General features: G+C 35.9%; 2 protein-coding genes across 3 annotated transcripts; both read left to right on the forward strand.

Moving 5' to 3' along the window:
* Positions 1 to 1,583: 1,583 nt before the first annotated feature.
* On the forward strand, positions 1,584 to 12,886 carry LOC106068021 (transient receptor potential cation channel subfamily V member 5-like). 2 transcript variants are annotated; one of them, XM_056042427.1, is made up of 2 exons: positions 1,584 to 1,729; positions 8,262 to 12,886. In XM_056042427.1, exon 2 carries the CDS (start codon positions 8,659 to 8,661, stop codon positions 11,119 to 11,121), a length of 2,463 nt encoding a protein of 820 aa, XP_055898402.1. In that variant the 5' UTR covers positions 1,584 to 1,729; positions 8,262 to 8,658; the 3' UTR covers positions 11,122 to 12,886. The 2 variants fall into 2 exon arrangements, with proteins under 2 accessions (XP_055898402.1, XP_055898403.1); XM_056042428.1 differs by lacking the exon at positions 1,584 to 1,729 and adding an exon at positions 5,742 to 5,839.
* A 4,689-nt stretch (positions 12,887 to 17,575) lies between these two features.
* LOC106074147 (transient receptor potential cation channel subfamily V member 6-like) lies at positions 17,576 to 25,225 on the forward strand. Its single transcript, XM_013234877.2, has 2 exons — positions 17,576 to 18,023; positions 21,083 to 25,225. The coding sequence occupies exon 2, from the start codon at positions 21,205 to 21,207 to the stop codon at positions 23,611 to 23,613; it is 2,409 nt and encodes an 802-aa protein (XP_013090331.2). The 5' UTR covers positions 17,576 to 18,023; positions 21,083 to 21,204; the 3' UTR covers positions 23,614 to 25,225.
* Positions 25,226 to 25,470: the final 245 nt, after the last annotated feature.

Below are 25,470 nucleotides of genomic sequence, written 5' to 3' on the forward strand. Positions count from 1 at the left end.
TTAGTAGTTTAAATTTGAAGTGTATCTTTTACATTGGAATCCTTGGAAAAATATTGTTACTGAAATTTCATTCATTTAATACTTATGTTCTTATGGTGGGTAGAAAACAGATTTGTAAAAAAATATATATATAAGACTACAGTATTTTTTAGGACCAATGGGGTGTACTTTGATCAACTAGTGAAAGTATTGTTTGAGGACCATGGCGTGTACTTTGATATGCTAGTGAGTGGACCAATGGTGTGTACTTTGATCTGCTAGTGAGAGTATTGTTTGTATACCAATAGTGTGTACTTGGATCTGCTAGTGGGAGTACTGTTTGTATACCAATAGTGTGTACTTGGATCTGCTAGTGGGAGTACTGTTTGTATACCAATAGTGTGTACTTGGATCTGCTAGTGAGAGTATTGTTTGTATACCAATAGTGTGTACTTTGATCTGCTAGTGAGAGTATTGTTTGAGGACCAATGGTGTGTACTTGGATCTGCTAGTGAGAGTATTGTTTGAGGACCAATGGTGTGTACTTTGATCTTCTAGTGAGAGCATTGTTTGAGGACCAATGGTGTGTACTTTGATCTAATAGTGAGAGTATTGTTTGAGGACCAATGGTGTGTACTTTGATCTACTAGTGAGATTATTGTTTGAGGACCAATAGTATGTACTTGGATATTCTAGTTAGAGTAAAAGATTGTTCAAAGGAACCGTTACATGAAATGGACCATGAGATATAAATAGTAGAGGAAATTTAAAAAATGTTTTCCATGTAATCAAAGGGGGAGAGAATTCGGAAGCAGAACCAAACTTTTACGTTCATATTGATAACAATATATTCATTGTTAGGCACTTCCGCGCTGTGTCTTATATGCAGATAAGTCAAACGGAGGTTACACTCAAATAACGATATCCAATAACACAGGCAAAAGGCTAACAATAGTTAGTCGACGCTGATAGCGAATGTCGAACAAGACGTTTGATAACGAAGGGAACCGTCAAATGTCATCAAGCTGAATCTCTACGTCTATAAGACTGCCTCTCTCAAAAGCCGTCGAGAGTAGTCTGTTAACATTTCGTTATTCTTCATTAAAACCTAGTCTTGTTTTGACATATCAGGTCATTGTCTCTCAGTCAAAACTTTCCCTATTTATGAAACAAATAACTAATTGTATGTATGTGAATAGAAAGACTAATCTTGTTTTTTATCTGTCCTTCCTTTTCACTTTTTTTTTCTGTTATTCTTTCGTTGTCCATTTTGTTAACATAATGCATGAAATATCACCCTAGTATCACCTTTTCTCTGTATTCTTGTGCATGATATAGATCTAGTAATTAGTAAAAAAAAAAAAACAGACTTGGTTAATTTGAATTGCAATAAGTTCTGTGTGACATAGTCGTCAGCAGTCTAGAGAGTTACACAGTATATTCGTCTCAAAGAAATACTCTTATTTTCATTTAATGTGTGTATAATCTCTTTCCATTGAGACCTTGGAATATATCCAAGCATACAAAACCGCAATCAGACCTTGACCTTCACTGTTAGAGACGCTTGAAAAGAATCGGGAAAAAAAGTGACGTCACCGAGCTCTCATTTTGTTGACCCTGAATGTTGCTACTACTACTGTAAAAGTTCAGGTAGGAATGGAAGGCCATGGGCTGAAGGACATTCTGGGAGGTGCGGGTGTTTGTTAGCAGGAGGATTTTGAAATGGTTGGTCCAAGAACTAAAGCTTAAGGTTAGTAATGTTATGTTAGAGTCAGAGTCAGTCAACGTATTCATGTTCATTGTAATATTTATATACTTATTGTCACAGGTTTCCTATTATAGTTATAATTATAACTCGATAGAATCTACCTAAGGTCTCGATAAGTCTAGGTGTCCCTGGTTCAGTTCTAGTTAACGAAATAAAACAATGAAACCACTAGATCAAACACATAAACTTTAATCAGCTTTACTGCATCTCACACAAGCTGGTCTCTCCCTCTGACAACAAAACACACTTCCGGTCATTCGCGCAGAATGTAAAAATAGATTATACATACATACACACATTCATCCGTGACACTTATGTATATATGTTTTAAGTTTTTTTTTTCATTCAGTAGTTTAGGAAGATGACATTGCCAAGAAACAAAGAAGACAAAGAAATTTGTGTCATGTCCGTAGGGACAACATTATTTTCAAATTGTTCATTAACTAAAGTTTTTTAGTCTATACAAAACTTCGACGTTTTGTTCATTTTAATTCAATGGTAAAGAAAAAAAATGTTTCCACTCGAGTAATTAATGAAAGTAATTGTTCCTTCAGAGTTCCATATGTTAGGACAAATTTGTACAAATACTCCTTCTTCCCTAGCGCTATTAGAGCATGGAATGGGTTGTCTGAGCTAGCCAGGAAAACAAGTGACTTGGCAGAATTTAGATCATAGGTTAACATGTATGACGCGTAGGATGTAATAATCATCTTTTTTTTTTTGAAGTAACATGTATTATATAAGATAAGATAAGATAAAGATTATCATATTCTAGCCCAAACCATCCACAAGACGGCGGGGGAGGGGGGGATGGCGCCGCACAGGGTTCCAATCTAAGACCATCGAAACAGCAGTCCAGAGCGCAAACCACATGACCAGACAGCCATCCATTATAGTATATAATGATTGCTTGGAAAGTATATAATGATGCTTGGAAAGCAACAATGATAGTGCATAGATCCCTAAAAGATTCTATTACTTAGTCTTATATTTGATGATTCCTATACTATGATTTTGTAATAGGGTATTTTCATTATTAAGTCAATTATAGTAATATTCCCCTGATTCAATTCATATTTCTTAGACCTGGTTTACATTCAAAAGATTTCCTTCAACTAAATAAAAAAAATGTGGAGGGGGTACAGAGGATTTAGTAGTGAAAAATGGATGCGGCCTGGGCCACCGCTACCCACTGTGCATTGTGTGAATTGCATGCAGGCCGCCGTAAAGGGGTTTGGTTGTTGTGCTGGCCATATGACACCCTGCTTTTTAACCGTTGGCCAGAGAAACAGATTATAAAATCTTAATAAAGAGGTCCTACCGGCCCACCAATAATTCGCCCGAACACCCATATAGCTAGTCCGCCCCTGTGTTAGTCTGTAGCTTAAGCTTTTAGTATCAATCCTATCTTGAAGTCTCCTCCCTGACTATGTAACTACAGATCAGTAACTATAGATCCACTATGTAACAAATCTCCATTCTCTGCTATGAAACAAAAAGGCTGATGTATAAACCCCCATAATGTTTAAAAATACCAAAGATTCATCTGGGCTGTAAACAGTGGAAACATATCTCGAAAAAAAATCTAAACTAGTTTATCAAGAGTCACATTTAGTTGTATAGAGAGATCTCTCAAAAGATTTCTATGAACTGAGAAAAGTGTTTTTCACAGTAAGAGCCTTGGTCCACTTTGACTATTCTGTAAAGAAAAGGTTCCAAGCCACTGATCCGTGGTCACCAAGGACTATTTATTTCTTAAGGTGCACAATAATGTTCCCCAACTTTTCTCCCTTTCTCGATCCGGGGGGTCTCAAACATTTTTGATACAGTCGGCAGGGGATATCAGAAGAAAAAAAATATTATAATAAAAATTTAAAAAAAATAATAGATCTAGTACAAAATCGTGGGCAGACGTTTTGAGAGGATCTACTGGCAGATAACAGGCGAATAAAATGATCTCAAGGGTGTCAAGGATCGGATCTGGCGGTGGTCTTTGTTTGGGAATCATTGGGTTAGATAGATTAGATAGGCAGAGATAGATATCGATCGATCGATCGATCGATCGATCGATCGATCGATAGATAGATAGATAGATAGATAGATATAGATAGATAGATAGATAGATAGATGGATAGATGGATAGATAGATAGATAGATGGATAGATAGATAGAGATAGATAGAGATAGATAGATAGAGATAGACTCGAGGCCAGAATGAGAACAGTGTACACTGGCGGGGTGTCAGACTCGAGGCCAGAATGAGAACAGTGTAAACTGGCGGGGTGTCAGACTCGAGTCCAGAATGAGAACAGTGTACACTGGCGGGGTGTCAGACTCGAGGCCAGAATGAGAACAGTGTACACTGGCGGGGTGTCAGACTCGAGGCCAGAATGAGAACAGTGTACACTGGCGGGGTGTCAGACTCGAGGCCTGAATGAGAACAGTGTACACTGGCGGGGTGTCAGACTCGAGGCCAGAGACCGCGTGCACCGGGATCGTAACTCTTGGTATGCGTAGTTCATTTTGTCGGAGAACATGTCCCGCAAACCTCATGCGACGCAATGCCACAACCTCACTAAGTGGTGACCCCAAGTTCAGTATAGGATTTCCTTGTTTGAGACCCGATCTGTGTAACTGACTGCCAAACTTCGTCTTAGCCTCTTCTCAATAAAGGCAGAAGATATTCCATGTCTTGCATGCATACGTCACTGTTGGGATAACGATTGTGTTAAGTAGGCGGTTTGGCTTGTCCAATTGGCCGCAGCCTTTGGAAAATGGCCCTTGCCTTTCCTATTCGGCTTGCTAAGTCATGTTAGGCGTCCCCATCATTTGCCATGATGTTGCCTAGGCATGTGAATTTATCAGCATCTTCAATGTCCGTCATTCGATTCTGTTTACGACATGGAATACTGAAGGCAGTCTGATTCATTGCTCTCCTCATTATGTAGTCGATGGCTAGTGTCACCACTTATTAACTGACATTTGATTAAGCATATTAAAATGTATACTATGCAGTTATTAAAGATGCCTCCCTTCACTTGATCTGTTGTACTAAATTTGTTGCTCCGTATGTCTACTAGATCTATTGAGTACTATAATAACAAATATGTACATTCATCAACTTACTCATAGAAATCACATTTATTAAGTTTAAAATAACAATTCACTGGCAAGTCCAGCCATCAAGGAATACCAGAAATTATCCACATAAATCAACAATATACTTCAATAGAATTCATCAAGTACATGATCATTGATGACTTTTTACACTATTGGCAAGATACATCTTTACACTTCCATGATCTTGATGACTACTGATTATTGTCCATGTGGTCCGCTCTCAAAACGAGACTTTTTATCCATCATTCCCCGCAAATCTTTACGTGAAAACTGTTACCCCCTGATTCCCGACTAGTTCATGTCACAATATGTAACGAACAATGATGTGACGGCTAGTAGAAAGAGAAAGGGAGACCCCTGTCTTACACCTGTCTCGATGCTGAAGACCTCTGTTGTTCCTTCTTTTTTAAGGCAAGATAGTATTTTTAAATATTTCATCTTGAATCGAGATTAGGTGTGGGAGAATTAACGTGTATAAGCTTTATACCAGACAGATAGATTGATTTGATATACGCTTTATAAAAATAATAATCTTTATCCTTGATGAAATGGTACATAGTCATACAATTAAAAAGTTGCAGACAAAGAGTCTAAAAAAATATGAGAACCGCGATAGCAGCTATACGTCTTTCTAGCCCATAATTGATAAGAATGGAGAGCTTTTTGTCTGTGATTTGTTTTAATATACTGCCACATAAAAATGCATTTCTAGAAATGACTCTGTCACCAAAACACGGCATAATTCCTTTTGTCACGTGGGTGTTTGAAGGGCAGGGGAGAAGAGGGATTCAAGAAGGTCAAAACAAGTTCAGGCAGCAGCAGACTGAGCTATTTAATTCTCGTAAAGTAAACTTCGTTTTATTGATTGTTGGATAAAACCAGAAAAGTGATCCAAGGGACAATTGTAGGTTGGTGCTAGTCTAGCAGTGTCACCACATGGACAAAAAATATTCACCAAAAACATTGCCAAGGGTAAGAATTTATTTTGTGAATTTCAGCTAGCGCGAAGAAAAAAAATTAGATCTAATAGGAATTGTCCATCCCCAGGCATTGACGGACTGATCTATATATATATAATAAGCAAAAACTACTTTTTAAAAATTAATTAATATTTTTTTTTTGCCCTAGATGGGGAAATGCGTATTTTAGGATGATAAACCGTACTTGCGTATTTTGGTGTCCATTTGCGTACAAAATACGCAAGATGCGTATTTGTAGGCAACTCTGCATACGTACCAAAAGTTCGCAAGAGGGAAAGACCATAGCTAGAAGGGAAAATTAAAAGAGAGGCCTTCACTTTTTCTGAGCCTCAGTTACTGTTGTAAATGTATAGAAATTAAACAGAAATTAAAGTGAAATTAGTATCTACGACATTACGATGGTGTAACACTGTTTAGTGCAGAGTTACTCAAACAAAAACTAATGAAATGGATAAGGTGGATTAGATTTGAGATGTGTTATTATGCCCGGCTAAATGCGCTAAATTTCAAGCCTGTTTCTTTTATTTGTGATGAGATTCATTACGGCGGCAATGAATCCACATTGTGCGAAAAAACAACAACAACAACAACAACATTCAACAACTTCTTTACCCATTATATATATATAAGTTTGAAATATCTTTTTAAAACCAGAATTTGTGGTATGTTTAGACTTTGTGGTATGTTTAGACTTTGTGGTATGTTTAGACTTTGTGGTATGTTTAGAATTTGTGGTATGTTTAGACTTTGTGGTATGTTTAGACTTTGTGGTATGTTTAGAATTTGTGGTATGTTTAGACTTTGTGGTATGTTTAGACTTTGTGGTATGTTTAGACTTTGTGGTATGTTTAGACTTTGTGGTATGTTTAGAATTTGTGGTATGTTTAGACTTTGTGGTATGTTTAGACTTTGTGGTATGTTTAGACTTTGTGGTATGTTTAGAATTTGTGGTATGTTTAGACTTTGTGGTATGTTTAGACTTTGTGGTATGTTTAGAATTTGTGGTATGTTTAGACTTTGTGGTATGTTTAGACTTTGTGGTATGTTTAGAATTTGTGGTATGTTTAGACTTTGTGGTATGTTTAGACTTTGTGGTATGTTTAGACTTTGTGGTATGTTTAGACTTTGTGGTATGTTTAGAATTTGTGGTATGTTTAGAATTTGTGATATGTTTAGAATTTGTGGTATGTTTAGAATTTGTGGTATGTTTAGAATTTGTGGTATGTTTAGACTTTGTGGTATGTTTAGACTTTGTGGTATGTTTAGAATTTGTGGTATGTTTAGACTTTGTGGTATGTTTAGACTTTGTGGTATGTTTAGACTTTGTGGTATGTTTAGACTTTGTGGTATGTTTAGGTCGACAAAGAATAGTACGTAACAGATACTAAACATTTAGTGAGCTAATTATTTTTCTAATTATCCGATCGGATAAACTGGCTTTAAGAGAAGAAGTTATTTTAATTGGATAACATTTTGACCTTCTGTACATCTCCTTCGGTCGTGTCGAGGACCCACTGGGTCCACGGACCACAGTTTGAGAAACACTGGTTTAGAGGGCAAAATTTTGAAGAGTGTTTTTTTACAACACTACCTCGACCACACAATCCCATTGTTACAAGGTCGCTTTTACTTTGATTCGACTAGGTGTAAAAACGTGAATATACATAATAATAAACTATTATGAAGTGAGACTGACTGACTGATGCACTAAATTTAGACCCCTTCCCCGCCCCTCCAAAAAAAAAAAGAAGAGAATAACGAACTTTAAAAAAAATTTTGAAATAATAATTTGTACACTTTAAAAATAACGTTTTATTATATTACAACACTCTCTGGAGGAAACTGTCAATGTTGTTTTCTAAACAGACTTTGAATACAGCGAAACTCAATGTAAAAGAACATGAAATTTGAATAACGTTTTTATTAATAGTTTTTTTTTCGTGCATGTATCAACGCTGTCTGTCTGTTTGTCTGTCTGGTTCTAATCTTGTACTCGTTTTTTTCCCACTTCCTATTTTCAGATCAAGTTGAACCATAACACAATCATTCATTGCTAATGACAACACGTGAATCAATTTTAATTAATTAATTAATTTAATTTCTCATAATTAATTAATTTTGCTTTAAATGGAAATCGTAGTAAGCTAATGGGAGATTGTCATAACAATAATGAGATTTGAGATATACAGCAGTAATAGAACAGTGCTCTCACCCACCCGGTAAGCCGCGAATGGGACTCTTATCAACATGCAAGATAGCAGACGTGTGAAAGTCGCTAGAATAGGAGAGTACCTTAAGTATTTGTGTACAGTTAGGATTGATTCCAAAAAATAAAAGATTACATTTTACTCAATATAAGCTAGGTTTTCACAAGTATATTTTTCAATCCTAAACTTGTTTTAATTTGTCAACAGATTCTTCTATTAGACCGGAAGAAACTATGGAGCCTATGTCATATTATTACAGCGTGGAAATGACTTTAAGTAAACTTCAATTAAAATATCTGTCAGTTGGTTGGACTGAAATGTGTACAGTAAAGTTTCCCTTTCAGACCTTGCGATCTATTGGGCAGATGATATAAAGGTTTCTGTGAGAGTGTCAAGTGGCCAGCACAAAGACCAACCGTCTTTGCTTTTCCCCCAACTAATGTCAGGTACCCATTAGACTGGTTGGACTCAGAGGCGCCATAAAGATTTCGAAATTCAAAATTCCAGTTTTCACCGAGATTGGAATCCAGAATCGCCAGTTCGGAAGCCAAGCGCTATACCACTAAGCCACCGCGCCTTCCCTGAATTGTTTCAATCTCCAAAAATGATTTCCAGGTTAAAATGCTGTAATAGAAGTATTGCCACCGTTGAGACTGAAGAGTCATTAGATCAAGAAGTGACTGCCATTTACGAGGCTATAAGCAAAAGTGAAGAAAGCAAGAACTCACTAGATGTGGGAGAGGATCTCGATAAGTCCACTCACCAAGACAGCATTAAAGACTTAATTAAACTTGATCGTTATCGATCTCAACTGAAAGGTTTCGACCAACTCGAAAGCTTTATAAACAAGTACGAGAATGACCCAGTTCAAATCTCAGACCGTTTACGAAAGTTTCGCAGCAGAACAGATGACAGCGACGACACATTGCTGCATACGGCAGCTCTCCTGAGCGGAGACATTCGGCTCATAAAGCTTCTAATGGAGAACTGCCCAGAATTAATCTCCATCCCAAGAACAGGAAGTTATCAAGGACAAACTGCTTTGCATATAACAATAGCTAAAGGAAAAGAAAGGGCGACAAAAGCTATACTCGAAAATCTTAAAGAAGAAAATAAAGCCAACATATTGTCAATGAAAGCCACGGGGTCAAAGTTCAAGAATAATATAATGATGGGGGAGACTGTGTTCTCTGTGGCTGTACTAACTCTAAACACTGACATGGTAGATCTTCTCTTACAGCACGACGCAGGCCTCGATGAAGTGAACAGCAGAGGGGATTCAGTCATACACACATTGGTCAAATACGCAGCTATTAAACCAGATCAAACTGATGACATTATACGCATGTTAAAATATTTAAACAAGATTATTCTTCAGATGGAAAACGAAAATAATCTCATCAATAGACTCACCAGAAATTTTCACAAAACAAGTGAAACGGAAAAAGATGTGGGCGATGAGCAAAAAAGACAAGAAAGAGATGAAGACTTTGACTGCCAGGACATTGTTGACAAGATGTGGTTTAAAGAAAATAATGACCTAATGACGCCTTTAAAGTTGGCAGCTTCTGTAGGTTCCATTGATATTTTCAATGCCTTGATGAGTTTGAAAGATGTCTTTTATTTTCCCAGTAATTCTGATGGCTCTTTCGATACAAAGTATTATGATATCACGGAAATCGATCACGTCGCACAGTATCGATATTCAACAAACCTAAAGAGTCATAGTAAAGATACAACGTGCTTTAGCCCCACAATGGCTTGGTATTTAGGATGTGTACCAAGAGGTTCGTCCGTTATAGAAAGCTTGAGTCGTCTTAAATGGAAGGAGGCGAAGCCTCTAGTTGATACTCTACAAATCAAAATGATAATAGCAAGAAGATGGAAAAGTTCTCGAAAGTTCTTTTACGTCCTTGGTGTTTTGCACCTAATTGTCATGTTTTTATTTACTACCTCCATATTTTACAGGAAGCGAGTGATGCACTCTTCAGATTGTACGGACACAAATAATGATTGCTCTAGAGCTCGTATGTACAGTCAAGTTGTTCCATGGCTGCTTTTCATCTACGGACTTGCTGTTGTGGTCTCTGAGATATACAGACTGTATTTACGACACACTTGTAAAGTTTTCAAGCACCATAACAACAGCTGGTACAGGGCCAGCCTTTTGATGCTGGCGCTGGGCCTTGGTGTCGATGCAGGTCTTTACACTTGGCACACGGAAGACAGCAATGATCTTATTTTTGTCATTCTTATTCTAGGATTTTGGTTTCTCTTTTTCTTTCTGAAAGGTTTTGAAAAATTTTCCGTGTACATCGTCCTGTTCCAGAAGGTGATCATGGGAGACCTGCTGCGCTTTGGGCTGATCATTTGCGTTGTTTTCTCCGCGTACTCCTTCGCTATGTACGCTGTGTTGGTAGGTCGTGGCAACGTCGAAGAATTCAGCACTTTTGAAAACACAACACTGACCATGTTCGGGTACATGCTTGGCCTGAAAGATTTAAGTTTTTTGGACAGTGTGGAACTACAGACTCAACGACTGGTCGCAGTGATCTATGTGATGTTCATCATCACGACCTATATACTTCTCATCAATACTCTCATAGCCATGATGAGCAGGACATCGGAAAACATTTTTGATGACAGGAAACTATTAAACATCATACAAACATCCTCAGTGATCCTGTTTCTGGATGGCTTCTATATACAACGTCAACCAATTGACGACACCCGAGAAGCTGGCGTGAAGCGTTTCAGGGAAAACAGGTTTTATTTAGCTATTAAAACAGATCAAATGGGGACAATGATTCGTGATAAAAACTTGACTCCAAGGTGGGATGACATAACCATTGACTTATTGAAACGCTCTCTGCGTCGCCCCCCAAAGCGCTCTGTCATAAAGCCAGTTCGTAAACTTATAACTAAAACGTCCAAAAGATCAACTAGCGCTAAATATGAAACTGCGCCTGAGGGAAATAATGATAATGCACCGGAAGTAAAGAACACATTGAACTCCATGAATAAATCCGACAGACAAGCTATGCTAGACATCTATTACCAAGAATAAGTACATTAGCTGTGCATACATCAAATTCTATCTGATTGTAAGGAAACAATACATACATCCACAGTTGAGATGATGTATCTAAATTAGGACAATAATGAATTATAATAATATGGAAAGTTTAGAATGATTTTATTACATTGTGTATGATTGAGTTTATTATTGATTAACAGAGCTTGGCGACTTAAAAGCCAATTAAATAAACTAGGGTTTATAATTGTGTTATTTTACTAAACCTTCAATATTAAACCTAATTATAACTTTAAGTAAACTATTTCAATATGGCAGGTTTTATCAATATCTATAAAGAAGTGCTTCTCAAAACCCTTTATAGAGCTTCGAGCGTAATAGTTCAATAACGTACTATATCGTTGATAGTTTATGCTTTTATAACAGCTCAATGTGCCTGCGCTCAAAAATGGGCATACGCTTTTAAGACAACACTACAGATAGCTATGATCTACTACATACATCTGTGGTCAGTACACTGTAGAGGCACTACTTATTGTTCAATAGCCGAGCAGTTTAGGATACATATCTCATCTGGGGGATAACCGTAGGCCAAAGACTTTTTTTTTCACTTGCTTGGAGGAGAACGGCCCCCACCACAAGCACTTCTATAAGAAAAACTGAAGCGTTTGTTTGCCCTCTCTAACTGTAGACAGCTGACATCAAATGACCCTGGGAAGAGACAGCTGGATATTTTTTACAATGATTGCCAGACTCAGATTTGAGACTAATAAAATGCTCCTTTTTTAAAAAAAATCTAACATTCATTAGTTTTAAGAGCAAAATAATCACCGTATAAGATGTATAGAGAAGGATTTTTTTTTAACTTGTTTTAAAGTTTTACATGTTAGCCAGGTATTCCGGCTAGATTGCTCAAAGAACTATGCAATGAGCTAGCACTAGTGTTCAAAATACTTTTCAGGCATCCTTTAATCAGGGGAGGGTACCGAGGGACTGGAAAAACGCTTATGTCACTCCCAAATTTAAAAAAGGAGAAAAATCTGATCCAGTAAACTACAGACCAGTATCACTAACCTGCATCACATGTAAAATACTAGAGCACATAATAGTTAGCAACTATATAAATCAAAGCAATAATACATTAAACATTGAACCATAATTTACAAATACAATAACGAAATCTAATTAATCACAAGAAAGACACAAAGATAACTGCACATTTCTTGATCAATGTACCTAATGACATTACAAGATAGAATGGGTCACGGAATTAGCCAGGAAAACCAACGACTTAGCAGAGTTTAAGTCACGGATTAGCATGCATGACTACATTGACACATGAAAGACATAGGACGTAATTCTCTTCTCTTTTAAAGTAACGTCTATAATTTATAAGATATTCTAATATTATAGTACATGCTGATGATATTAGTTTTGATCTATAAAAGAAAATATTAAAGAATGCTTTCACTTGTCTATAATGCTGTGTGTGAAGCAAATGTTTTCGCAATGAATGTTTATAATATTTGTTTTGATATTCTGTTTACATAAAGTATGTATCTGCTACTAGCTGGAGATGTAATGTTATCACAGTTACATTATTATTATTATTATTATTATGTAATACAAGTTGATAATATAATGTTACATTTGTTTTTATCTGCCTTAGGTTTACATTATATTTAGGCACTGATTGAATAACTCTGTGGGCTGAATGCATATTTATTTTATTATCATTATATTGCTGTATGCGCAATAGAAACACCTTTTCTGTCATTAATAAAGATTATTATTATTATTATTGTTATTATTATTAATATAGCCCGGCGGCTAATGTAGTTACTATAATTGTCATACTGCAGAATGGGGAAGTATTCATTCTCTGGCACTGCAAGGGTCGAGTTTCTTTAAAGAGAAACAAAATTCATTGTAGTCCCTTTATCAATATCCAATAAGGAATTTTCTGGTGATGTGACAGGTCTGCAGCAGTACCGCCCTCAGACAGGCAACGAGAATGTTCCTAGGGATGTTAAGGGCCTTGAAGGTATCTGAGGTCAGTTGTTATTATCCCCTCGGTTGACATAACAATGGGGTTTATAGTTATTTTGGATAACTTCCATAAACGCTCAAGCTCCAACAGTGGCGTAGCTAGGATGGGGGGAGGAGGGGGGAGAAATTGAAAATTCCCCAGGCTGCCGCTTGAGGGGGCCCCCAAATGAGTATATGTTTTTTACATTAAATATTAAGCATTACGCAAAATGCAGGGGCCCCCAAATAGGTCAAGCCCCCCCCCCCAGGGCCTCCACATGATTGGAAATTTCTAGCTACCCTCCTGATCTCCAAGCCAAGGTTCCCATATATTCTTTGTTTTTCCATTTCAATTTTTCTTAAATTATGAGATTATGTGGTAAGGCGATGCCAATAATGGTAGCGGCTTTTTCTTTTTTATTGATAAACAGCAGAACAGGGCGATTAAAATCTACCGTTTTGTCGGTCCAGATAGGCCTATTCCAGTATAGCAGATGTTCAGTAGACTCGAGAACCTCTTGTGGCAAGTATTTGTAATTAGGAGGAGTATCCTTACCAAGATAATTATGTTTCTTAGCCAAGTGCTGGTGCATTAAAAACTTTGCAACTTGGTTATGGCGACCTAGGTTTTTATTATTATTATCATTATAATCATTATTAAATGGCTCAGCGTTATTTAATTGTAGACTTACTTAGACATTGGCAAAATTATGTAGTTAAGTCATACCATTTATCACTTATGTAAATGGAAGAAGGTAATAATAATTATAATTTAAACAGATTCTTGCTTAGGGCTAGAAGTCAGCAAAAGAAAAAAAAAAGTTTAAAAAATCACGCACAGAAATTAAGTATAAATAAGTGTTAAAATAAGAGAACAGCTAGCATCTAGTTAATAGACTCTCTTGTACATGTTCTACATTACTTGTGTTTACCAATGCAAATCACTCAACAGTTTACATCATTCAACCAACCACATCAAATCCTTCAAAATCACAGTAAACAACCTATACAATGTTACCCATTTGACATAGTCCTATTGCGATTAAGTGCATCAGAAGACAACCGCCCATTAGTATTACATTATTGTGTTGTTTTCAGATGGTATGTTTAAACATAGTTTTGTAACTCTTTCATGCACACTGCCATCTCAAATGAAATTGCTCACTGTTCAACACAGGACACGAATGTAATATTTAGAGATAGAAGCATAGACATAAATATATAGACTGGACGATAAAGTAAAAATTATTATGGGAAACATTTGGGAAAGGATAAGTTTGTATGAGTTAACAGCAGTAATGAGCAGTGTAAATATTTTTTCAGCCATAACCTATATAATTGATAAAACCCTTCTGTATTATTATATCTCTAATCCTGCCTACCAAATCTATTAAATTTACATAATTAAAATAATTATAAATAGTTTCAAATAATAGATTTAGATCTTGTCTATATAAATACTAAACTAAAAAAAATACTACTTACTACTAGTACTATACTACTATACTCTATACTATAATTGTAAACTGTATAGTCTAGTCTATAGTTAGTATATAAATAGTCTAGGACTAGATTGTCACTAGAGCTATAATCTATACTTATACTAGATCTAGTCTATAGTCTGCATGCATAGATGAGAGATTGACTAGTTTAATAGTTAGTAGTAAAAAGTATGAAAAGTATTAGACCTAGTTATTACAAATATTAGTCATATTTTTTAGATTTAGATCTATCAATATTTGAATATTAAATTAGTCACAGTTACAGTGATACTGAATTATTCTGACTTACTGAAACTGAAAGTTAATGTGTATAATATTCAATTTTTTTTCAACCTTTAGAATTTATCCTTGGCCTATCGTACTACGAACATTAGAGCACGTTCTGCTCATTTTCTTTGACTTTTTTTTTTACTAAAAACTAATAAAAACTAATTCTAACAATTTGACTCGATAAGACGACCGCCATACATTAATAAAGAAGCCGTGTCAACAAACATAGATCCACATCACAAACCTATATATATTTGCCTATGTCTATGATTATGAAACAAAGGCAAAATATTGGGAATATGGCAGTTTTGTACTTTTCAAAACTAAAGATCATAATTATATATTGGCTGAAATGTTAGTCCTAGAATTTATAGCTCAATTGCCGCCATTATTTTTCACATAGATATAGTTAATAAAACATATTTGACTTCCCCCAAATAAAAATAACTTCCTACTTCCAGTCTATATTTATTTATGTCTATGGATAGAAGCTGCCTTACCACACGATATTGCGCACTATTCAACACAGGACAGGAATGTAATGTTTAGAGATAGAAGCGTACTATATTGCGCACTATTCAACACAGGACACGAATGTAATATTTAGAGATAAAAGCGGCCTTGCCACACGATATTGCGCACTATTCAACACAGGACAAGGAATGTAATGTTTAGATATAGAAGCTGCCTTCCGCCTAAAGCGACAAAAAGGGAATCGGGAGAGTCTGTCGTTCTGGAACAAGAGGGGAAAGGAGTCCTACGGGAAGCGTGGTCGAGAGGCTAAGTACGCTTGAACTTATCTTGGCTACCTAGAAGGGGGCTCGAGGTTCGACACCCGACTCGGTCAGAGTTGTGTTTACTGAACGCCTTAAGGCAGCACGGAAAACCAACTCCTAGATACCCCCTCCCCCCCCCCCACTGGTCCACAAATGAGATTGGACCAAAGCGCTCTGAGCATGCTATAAGCATGAAAGTAGCGCTATATAAAAGATATAATAATAATTACATGGTAACTTAAGAAGGCTATCACCGTTGACCTAGAATAACACTGGCGCCGCTGTTTTGGCTACACCTTTTTGGCGACGGTCGCATGAGCACTGTGGCTGTTTAAGAAAACATACACTGTAAACTAGAAATTGTTTTCTATGCAAAAAAAAAAAGGCCTAAATATTTTTAAAGAATATAAAAGTTCACTTGATAAAAATAAGACAATGTTTCTAAATATTTAACAAATAACTAAAGCGAACTCTTTAACAACTTAGATCCTTAGTCTAGAACTCGATGAATGGACAAGCTTTCCATCCTATACATTTCAAGAGCCTCCGGTAGTTTTTTTTTTGTTTTAAGTAGCTTTCATACAGTGCTGCTTTCATTCTTATAACACAATCAGAGCGCGATAGTTCAATCTAATTTTGGGGCGGGGGGTGGGGGTATCTGGGAGAAGGTTTTCCGTGCTGCCTCAGTAAAGACAACTCTGCTCGAGTCTGGTGTCGAACCTCGAGCCAAGCCAAGCTCAAGCGTGCTTAGCCTCACACATCCCAGAACGTTTTCACGTGATCAAGACGGGTAGGTCACGTGGTCGTAGATGTATTGTAATGTCTTCTATGAAGTTAGGGTAGAAACGATTATCAAGCATTAACACTTTCTCTCCGTAATTATTTACCACATTCTGGTGGAATCAACGTTGGTATCGTCAGTTAGGAGAGAAAGAGTTAAACTTTTACTAGCATGGTGGAGACACAATATAATAATTTAGTGTAATAATAATTAATATTAATAATAAAAATAATAATAATAATAATCTTTATTGTCAGTAAGGAAATTTGTCTTACAATTTGTGAATTACACCAAACAAAACATAATAACTATAGAAAACAAAATGTACATTCACACCAGACTCATACATAGTTTTCATGTGACAAAGTTTATATCAGATTGTTTCTATTTATTGATTTGATTGCTAGGGGAACAAAAGAGTGTTTGTGTCTGTTTCTTTGCTATCGGTGTCTTGTATCTCTTTTGTGATGGTAAAATAAAAAAATCCTGACCAAAAGGGTGATTTTTTATTTTTAGAATCTTTTTAACTTTTGTATGGATGTTTGTCTCAATATTTGAAGATTTTGAATTAGCTATTGCACCAAAAAAATGTCTCAGCCGCTTCATCATAACCACGTCAGGTCGTCATCAGTACGTCTTGCACCATAGGATGAGAACCACTGCTCTGACTAGTGTGACTTAAAAAAACAACTATGACTTAATTAGATTTAAAAATGTTGAACAATATATTGGCCTTGCTTTACATATTCAATGGCATTTTCCGAGGAAATAATGAACAGTCTTCATTCATGTGGAAATTTTTTTAATTTTATTCCTAAGAGAAGAGGGATCATGGATGAATGTTTTTTTTTTATTTTCATTTCAGAATTTCAATGGGAAAAAAATCTATGCATGTAAGCTATAATACGCACCTATTCATTCACTTGTAGGCTTTATAGCAAGCATGGACAAGTTCAATAGCTTTAAGGAAATTGGAACAAATATATAGGGCTTGTTAGGCATAGAACAAAAACGTTGAGTTTCCACTTCGCAGCTTATCGCTTGTAATATGTTCCCCAAAATATGGCAAACAATTTAATTTCTAGGAAAATCGTCAGAGCCGTTTTTGAAATATCCATCCAACTTCCAGTCTCCAACTTGTTCTCTCCACACAAACCACCCATAAAGGGAAAAGTACAGAAATGTTCTTCAAGCTAATATCGCTGATTCAATAGAAGGTCCTTTTCTAAACATTTCAAAGCCAATCTAAATATCTGCTCTCTAGATATACAATAGCATTTTTTTCTGTGACAATAGTGTAATCGTTTTAAAATCAAGATTGAACAAGTATCGAATTGATTTATTTTGTGGTTGGAGTATCCATAGTTTCTTAAACGTAAACACAATTTCAATGAGATCACACACTGTGACAGAAACCTAGGGCCAGAGAAACCTAGGGCCAGAGAGACAGAGAGTGACAGAGACGAAGTCGGTTTGACTCACTTTGTTAACCTCTTTAATTTTAATGTGACACTAATCTGCATAACATCTCGTGCATTCAAAATAGTGCAAAAGTCATTAGCATTGTAAACTGAATTGGTAAGTTAGTTCAGCCTCTATAAATCAGACTATTTACAAACAAGTTGTGTGTATAATGGCCACGTTTTGCATTTTGTATTTCTAAGATTTTCATTTTTTTAAAAACAAAATTTAAACATTTGTGATTGCCATTTTATAAATTGTATGAATTCGAGTTTGTATTTATATGTGAAGTTCTTTCTTTGTGGTTGAAGATGAACTCAATCTTATTTTCTATGTGCACGATTCTATTTTCTATGTGCACGATTCTATTTTCTATGTGCACGATTATATTTTTTATGTGCACGATTATATTTTTATGTGCACGATTATATTTTCTATGTGCACGATTTTATTTTCTATTTGCACGATTCTATTTTCTATGTGTACGATTATATTTTCTATGTGCACGATTTTATTTTCTATTTGCACGATTATATTTTTTTCTATGTGCACGATTATATTATTTTTCTATGTGTACGATTATATTTTTTCTATGTGCACGATTATATTTTTTCTTTGTGCACAGAGTTTGATGTAGCATTAAACCTAGGTATCGAAAAAAGGATTTCCTTGTATACATGTGAGGTTTGGGTTTCATTTAGGTCTGACTTTCTGTTTAAGAGAGACGTGCTGAAACCATTTTCATAAGGGAATATTTCAATCCTACGTGTCGAACAGTTGAGCACGCTGTAATAGCTTTCTATAACATAGCTTCCAAATACATAGACCTTGGTTAGCTTTAGCCTAACAATTTGCCATTAAATGGTTTCTGCCTAATGCGGCATCTGCCAAATCTCCTATTTGGCTACGGCCCGCTTGCGCAGTCTATCTATAATGCATAATAAGGCCGCAAAGGATCGATCCCTTTGACCCAATGATGTTGTCGCGTTAAAGACCCCGCTGTCTAACGATATCTGTTCACGAGTCTGACGAAGGGAAGACCACGGTCTGGAGATGTACTCACAGAGCCTGACGAAAGATGCGCTTTCATGACCATGGTCCAGTTACAATCCTTATCAATTAAAGCTTTAGATAAGATGGCGGTTAAACTCTATATAATTCGTATATTGTCGGCCATTATTTCTGGCTCAATGTAGTGTCTGGAAAAGATCCGAGTTAGTACTTGCTTTTGAAAAATGGAATTCGCTCTTTTGTATGTCTTTGTCCGTCACTTTCATAGCACTCTTGATGGCTAATTGGAGTTGTCTGATGCAATCTGACACAAGAATTTACATTACATATGGTATTAGTGATGACATCTACTTGAAAACACATATAGAACTGAAGAGTTGCCATGAAATCGACCACCTGCGGACAATGGTTGCCCTGGGTGTGCCTTCCTAACTAATCTTCAGACTCGAAGACAAGCATTATTATAATTATTAATGTTTCTGTAGTGAGAGAGAGAGACAGAGATAGAGAGAGAGAGAGCGAAAGTCCAAAATATATACACATAGGTTTTAATGTGTTAGCCAGTATAGAATAAGGAGGTGCGGTGGCCGAGTGGTAAAGCGCTTGTTTTCCGACCCTGGGATCCATGTGTCAAATCCTGGTGAAGACTGTGATTTTTAATTTTTGATTTTTTGGGCAGCTTCCTGACATTAGTTGGGGAAAAGTCAAGGCGGTTGTTCGTTGTGCTGGCCACATGACACCCTCGTTAACCATAGGCCTCAGAAACTGATGGCCTTTACATCATCTGCACTATTGACAAGAAGTTTTGAAAGGGGGACTTTACTATTATAGTATTGAAGAATATTGGGACCATTTCTTTTTTAGTATTGAAGAATATTGGGACCATTTCTTTTTTAGTATTGAGGAATATTGAGACCATTTCTTTTTTAGTATTGAAGAATATTGAGACCATTTCTTTTTTAGCATTGAAGAATATTGGGACCATTTCTTTTTTAGTATTGAAGAATATTGAGACCATTTCTTTTTTAGTATTGAAGAATATTGGGACCATTTCTTTTTTAGTATTGAAGAATATTGGGACCATTTCTTTTTTAGTATTGAGGAATATTGGGACCATTTCTTTTTTAGTATTGAAGAATATTGAGACCATTTCTTTTTTAGTATTGAAGAATATTGGGACCATTTCTTTTTTAGTATTGAAGAATATTGGGACCATTTCTTTTTTAGTATTGAAGAATATTGGGACCATTTCTTTTTTAGTATTGAGGAATATTGAGACCATTTCTTTTTTAGTATTGAAGAATATTGAGACCATTTCTTTTTTAGCATTGAAGAATATTGGGACCATTTCTTTTTTAGTATTGAGGAATATTGAGACCATTTCTTTTTTAGTATTGAAGAATATTGGGACCATTTCTTTTTTAGTATTGAAGAATATTGGGACCATTTCTTTTTTAGTATTGAGGAATATTGGGACCATTTCTTTTTTAGTATTGAAGAATATTGAGACCATTTCTTTTTTAGTATTGAAGAATATTGGGACCATTTCTTTTTTAGTATTGAAGAATATTGGGACCATTTCTTTTTTAGTATTGAAGAATATTGGGACCATTTCTTTTTTAGTATTGAGGAATATTGGGACCATTTCTTTTTTAGTATTGAGGAATATTGAGACCATTTCTTTTTTAGTATTGAAGAATATTGAGACCATTTCTTTTTTAGTATTGAAGAATATTGGGACCATTTCTTTTTTAGTATTGAGGAATATTGGGACCATTTCTTTTTTAGCATTGAAGAATATTGAGACCATTTCTTTTTTAGTATTGAAGAATATTGGGACCATTTCTTTTTTAGTATTGAAGAATATTGAGACCATTTCTTTTTTAGTATTGAAGAATATTGAGACCATTTCTTTTTTAGTATTGAAGAATATTGGGACCATTTCTTTTTTAGTATTGAAGAATATTGGGACCATTTCTTTTTTAGTATTGAAGAATATTGAGACCATTTCTTTTTTAGTATTGAGGAATATTGGGACTATTTCTTTTTTAGTATTGAAGAATATTGAGACCATTTCTTTTTTAGTATTGAGGAATATTGGGACCATTTCTTTTTTAGTATTGAAGAATATTGAGACCATTTCTTGTACTGTTTTTCTTTTTCAGAACGCTCTCAATCTTTCCTGCACATCTGATTTGGTGACAGAAAAACATTTTTCTCAAATGTCCCCGTGAGTCAAATGTAAAACTAGTGCTGAGAAGTAGAGAAACATTTGAATAGACTAAACATGACCACCCGATGGAAATGCTTCGGTTGGCGCATTGCTTCTGAACAGGAGGACACTAAGGTTGAGACCCCAAACGACGCAGAAGTTCAAGAGATATTGGATGCTATAAAACGTGTTAAGGTGAAGCAAACCAAAGAACCTTCAAAAAATTGCCAGAACAGAGCAGGTCTCTCTGAGCTCAAAAAGTTTAAGGAAAAATACAAGGACAGAGTGAATATCGCGGACCGTCTCAGAAAAGGGAGAGACTACAACGAAGATAGCCACGACACGCTTCTCCACGCTGCAGCTCTTTATAACGACGATGATGAAGTCATCAAAATGCTGATGACCTGTTGCCCAGACCTGATCAACATTCCCAGAACAGGCCGTTACGAGGGGCAAACCGCGTTGCACATCACGCTCTCTCGGGGCAAAATTAAATTATCTGAAGCTATTTTGAATTCCACTAAAAACGAGAGGGATGTATTATCTGCTAAAGCCAGGGGGTCAAAGTTCAAAAAGACTATAATGTTGGGAGAGACTGTTCTCTCGGTAGCAGTACTGTCTCTGGATAAAGATTTGGTCGATCTTCTACTAGGATACCGCGCTCCATTGGATGAAGTCAACAGAAAGGGGGACACTGTGGTTCATTCCTTAATTCGCTACGCAGCACTGGATACCAGCAACATCCCGAAAGTTATTGCAATGCTGAAACATCTTCATGACCGAGGATTTAAAATTCTACAAGGAGAACACGAGAGTCTTCACAAACTATGGTTCAAAGAGAACAATATGAAACTGACTCCACTGAAGCTAGCAGTCAAAAAGGGACTTTTCGACCTCGTCAAGACAATGTTAAAAATGAAGAAAGTATTTTGTTTCAATTTACCTTTAAGCGGAAGTCTAGATTCTACATACTACGATATCACAGAAATTGACCCGGAAACGCAAAGCTTGTATTCTAAAAAAGAGGAAGAAAAGTCCTATTCTTTTCAACACAGCCACGAAACAAAATCAGTAACGTGTTTCCAGAGACTCCGCTCCTATTTCATTCAGCCTCAATCAGTGGTTGAAATGATGAGTACATTAAAGTTCACTCAGGTTCAGCAGTTGATTGACATTCAGATCATCAAACTTGTCATCACTAAACGGTGGAAGAATTGCAAAAAACTATACAAAGCCTTTATAGTGCTGCATCTGATTGCAATAATACTACTGACAACATCAGCATATTACCGAAAATATATAGTCCATACCCAAAAGTGTATGAATACGAAAACTGATTGCGCCATTCAAGAATTGTACGCTTACGTGGTTCCGTGGATTCTCATGGTTTATGGACTATTTCTTCTTTTGACAAGACTTTTTAGGCGGTCAATTTTCAGAAAAGGTTTCTGGCGGATAAAACGCCATAATAATTTCTTATACACAGTGTGTCTGATATTGTTTTCTGTTGGTCTTATTATCGACTTCTTGTTATATGTCAATCATAAGGACAGCAACGACGTGTTCGTTATAAATCTTCTATGTGGATCTTGGTTCTTTTTCTTCTTCCTACGTGGGTTTAAAATGTTTTCCTATTACACCGTCATCTTTCACACCATTATTTTAGGAGATTTGGTTCGTTTCGGGTTAATCATTTGTATAGAATTCACAGCTTTTACGTTTGCGATGTACATCATTCTGACGGGACATGACAGCGTGGAGGAGTTTAATACGTTTGAGAACACCACTTTAACAATGTTTGGTTACATGCTGGGATTGAAAGATTTGGACTTGCTTCGGGACGTGGACCTGGAAACTCAGAGGCTGGTAGCAGTGATTTATATAATCTTCATCATCGTGACTTACTTAATCCTTCTCAACTCTCTCATCGCCATGATGACCCGCACCAGCAGCGCCTCGCATGTGGAACAGAAGCTGATGACGCTGCTTCAGAGGTCTTCGGTGTCTCTGTTCTTTGACGGCGTCGTGTTCTTTTATAACACTGTTTACGACAAAGCTGTTGGCCGCAGTGCTGTTGGCGACTATCGCCTCGTTGAGAACAGATTCTACATGGCCATGAAGAAAGAACAGATGCGGAAGATCATGAGCTCGAAGCAGATCCAAGAAAACGTAACTCTTAAAGATTTGAAGTACGAGTTATGTAAACTTGCCAAGGAAATTGAGAGAAAGAACAAAGGTAACAATGCCGAGAAGAGTGACGACAAGAGCCAAAGTAACAAAGCCATGGAGATTGACGACAAGAGCCAAAGTAACAAAGCCACGGAGATTGACGACAAGAGCCAAAGTAACAAGGCCACGGAGATTGACGACAAGAGCCAAAGTAACAAATCCATGGAGAGCCCCAAGAAGGAAGAAAAAATAGTAAAACAAAGGAAGTCATGCGAGAAGTCGGAGGTTCACTTGGATATTTATGACTTGAATTAAGGGATGTTGCAAAGAAAACAGGTTAAGACATTCAACAACTATTACTATAACTGAAACATCATATAATGGAAATTATTTTTGTTATTTTCTAAATGAAGGATTAAAATGTATGTACAGAACATATGGTACAGACTAAACAGTACATTTTTTTAAATAATCAATAGTCTTAGAAAATACAATAACAGAATTGAAAACTATATTGTCTTTTAAATATTATATTGTATTATATTTATAATTATATTGTATAATTTCTCAAAAGTTTAACAAAAAAGTTCTTAACATTTGTTTGTAGTTGCATTTTATTTGAATTTCTATAAGATAAAGTTATAGATACAGTTTAAAGTATTTTATTTTGTTCCTTAGATAAATTTGTATTTCTTTTGATTCCTTAGATCCAAATTTTAAATATTTCTGGTTATTGTTGTTTAGATAAACTTCTATCATTAAGGGTCAAGAAATATATACAAATTAATTTACATATAAAAAAAACAAAACCCAATGAAATACTTAGACACAAAGATAGAGGCATATTTCTTATTCCATACGCTAGAACGAATTCGTATAAGCGCTCCTTCTTCCGTAGTTCCATTAGAGAATGGAATGGGTTGCCTGAGTCAGCCAGGAAAAACCAACAACTTAGCAGAGTTTAAGTCATTGACTAACATGCATGACTAGATTGACACGTGACATGCGTAAGACGTTGTTATCTTCTTTGAAGTACGTAACGTAACATAAGAACAATCCAGAAAGGTCTTTTAAGGGTTAACATATGCAACTATCAGAGTCCCCTTGTTCATTGGTAAGTAGTTATAGATCATTAGTATTTTCGGTGTACTTCTGATGTTATCATAGTACATTATTCGTCAGTCAAATTATTATAATATCCATATAATTTGTATAACTGATTTATGGTTTATGTGGATTTGTTAATTACTAAATTACCTTTTTTTTTTTAATTTTTTTTTACAAAGCTTTTATCAGCTCTGTCTGTCTGGCAAATCGTTGGTGCACGTGATTTCTCCCACACCCAATCTCCAATCAACTAGAAATTTTGCACAATTATTTCTTGTACCTGACAAAACAATAATCAATTTTTAAAAGTTTAACCATTAAATTACTTTGTTTGGTATCGAACAAGGGAAAGAAATAGTATATGACTGATATATTTGTATAAGTTGAATTAGCCCCTTACCTCCCTTTTAAGAAGGCTTGAGCCTTGAGTTCAAATTCAAGGCGTGCAATTTTTTTTTCTACATGCATTTAAAAAGCGATCACGGTAAATTCACACAGATACACCCCCCCCCCCTTTCTTCTCCCCTTTCCCAACAGGTCCAGACAATTGATAGGTTCATAGCGCACTGAGAGAGCTAAAAGCATGAAGCTTAACAAAATAAAATCGGTAATAATATTTCTAATCGCACAGATGTATTGTTGTTGGTCTAGATCTATTGCACATATAATTACAGGACTGATCCAAACTGATCCAATTACACTTGGTATAAGCTTTGTTTGTTTGTTTTTAAGTATTTTTTTGTTTTTCTTGTTTCATTACTGCTTTAATTACTTGTTTAGGTAAATTGAGTTCAAAGACATTAAACTCATGAAAAATATATTCCCCACTGTGTTCCTTAAGTGTGTATATAGAGATACTATAAATGTTTGAAATATTCTATGCACCAGCATAGCTTATAGGAAACAAAAGTTTTCAAAGATCATTATTTATTTCTACGTAGTCAGTAATTAAACAGGTTGGGCTTATGTGACTACCACCACTACCAGGCTCCGTTGCATTTTCACCCTTCCTTCTACTACTGTTGTGTTTGGCATCTGCCATTCACGACCCTCCCTTTATGCTCG

This window comes from Biomphalaria glabrata, chromosome 9, assembly GCF_947242115.1.
Source record: "Biomphalaria glabrata chromosome 9, xgBioGlab47.1, whole genome shotgun sequence".
NCBI lineage: Eukaryota > Metazoa > Mollusca > Gastropoda > Planorbidae > Biomphalaria > Biomphalaria glabrata.